Source organism: Mandrillus leucophaeus, unplaced genomic scaffold (genome assembly GCF_000951045.1).
Source record: "Mandrillus leucophaeus isolate KB7577 unplaced genomic scaffold, Mleu.le_1.0 Scaffold612, whole genome shotgun sequence".
Taxonomy (NCBI): Eukaryota; Metazoa; Chordata; class Mammalia; order Primates; family Cercopithecidae; genus Mandrillus; species Mandrillus leucophaeus.
The window spans coordinates 1,743,149-1,744,401 of NW_012106609.1; the positions used below are offsets into that span (position 1 = coordinate 1,743,149).

Consider the following 1,253-nt stretch of genomic DNA (forward strand, 5'->3'; position numbering starts at 1 on the left):
TCTCACCCAGGCTGGAGTGCAGTGGCGTGATCTCGGCTCACTGCAAACTACTTCAGTTCCCAGGTTCAAGTGATCCTCCTGCCTCAGCCTCCTGTGTAGCTGGGACTACAGGTACACACTGCCATGCCTGCTTAATTTTATTTATTTATTTATTTATTTTTTTATGTAGCGAACTGGTCTCACTGTGTTGCTTAGACTGGTCTTGAACTCCTGGGCTCAAGCAATCCTCCTCCCTCCCAAAGTGCTGGGATTACAGGTATAAGCTACCACACCTGGTCTTCTATAAAAAATTTTTAGAGACAGGGTCTCACTCTGTCTCACTCACCCAGGCTGGAGTGCAGTGGTATGATCATAGCTCACCAAAGCCTCGACCTCCTGGGCGCAAGTGATCCTCCTGTGTAGCTGCTGTCTCTTATACACATCTCATCACTAAATCCAGTTAACATTTCTCACCCTTTGTCTTACCTCTTCACAATATTTGCTCTAACTGATCACTCCAGTCTCATGACTTTAAATACTGATCCATATGCTGACAACTCTCAAATCTGTTTCTCCAGGATTATATGTTTAAGAGCCTACCAGAATTTCCATTTGAACTTTAATGGGTATCTCAAACTTAACAGGTTTTGATTTCTACCAAGCTCCTCCTGCATTGCTCTCTTACAGCCTTTGCCGTTTTAAATGGCAAGTCTAGTCTTCCAGTGGCTCAGGTAAAAGCTTTGACACTATTTGGACTCATCTTTTTGCTATCACATCCTAAATTTAGTCAGAAGGTCCTGTTGGCTTTACTTTAGAATATAATCCACAATATAATCAAATTGCTTCTTAGCACTACTACTTACTTCTTACTACCAAAACTGCTACCACTTTGATTCAAGCACATCATTTCCCATCTGATTATTACAGAATCCTCCTGACTGCTTCTGTCACTGACTCCTTTGAGAGTCAAATTTACAAATTTTAAAAATTTGTAATCATTTTAAATTTTGTAATATAATACATATTCAGGAAAGTACATAAGATATGTATAGTTTAAGTTATTACAAAGTGCAAATGTGTGTAAATAATACGCAGGTCAGGCTGGGTGGGGTGACTCACACCTCTAATCCCAGTGCTTTGGGAGGCTGAGGTGGGTGGATCACTTGAGGCTAGTAGTTTGAGACCAGCCTGGTCAACGTGATGAAACCCTGTCTCTGCTAAAAATATAAAAATTAGCCAAGTGTGGTGGTACGTGCTTGTAGTACCAGCTACTC

At 41.2% G+C, this 1,253-nt stretch overlaps 1 protein-coding gene across 7 annotated transcripts in view; it reads left to right on the plus strand.

The window, feature by feature from the left end:
* Positions 1-1,253, plus strand: part of PCCB (propionyl CoA carboxylase, beta polypeptide) — a 104,052-nt gene that overhangs the window by 56,170 nt on the left and 46,629 nt on the right. The window contains exon 7 of one of the 7 annotated variants that reach the window (XM_012000029.1): positions 624-710. The exons of the other annotated variants lie outside the window; for them this stretch is intronic. Within the exon in view, the coding sequence (XP_011855419.1) occupies positions 624-710 (87 nt within the window). The remainder of the gene's footprint in view (positions 1-623; positions 711-1,253) is intronic. 7 annotated transcript variants of the gene reach the window in all.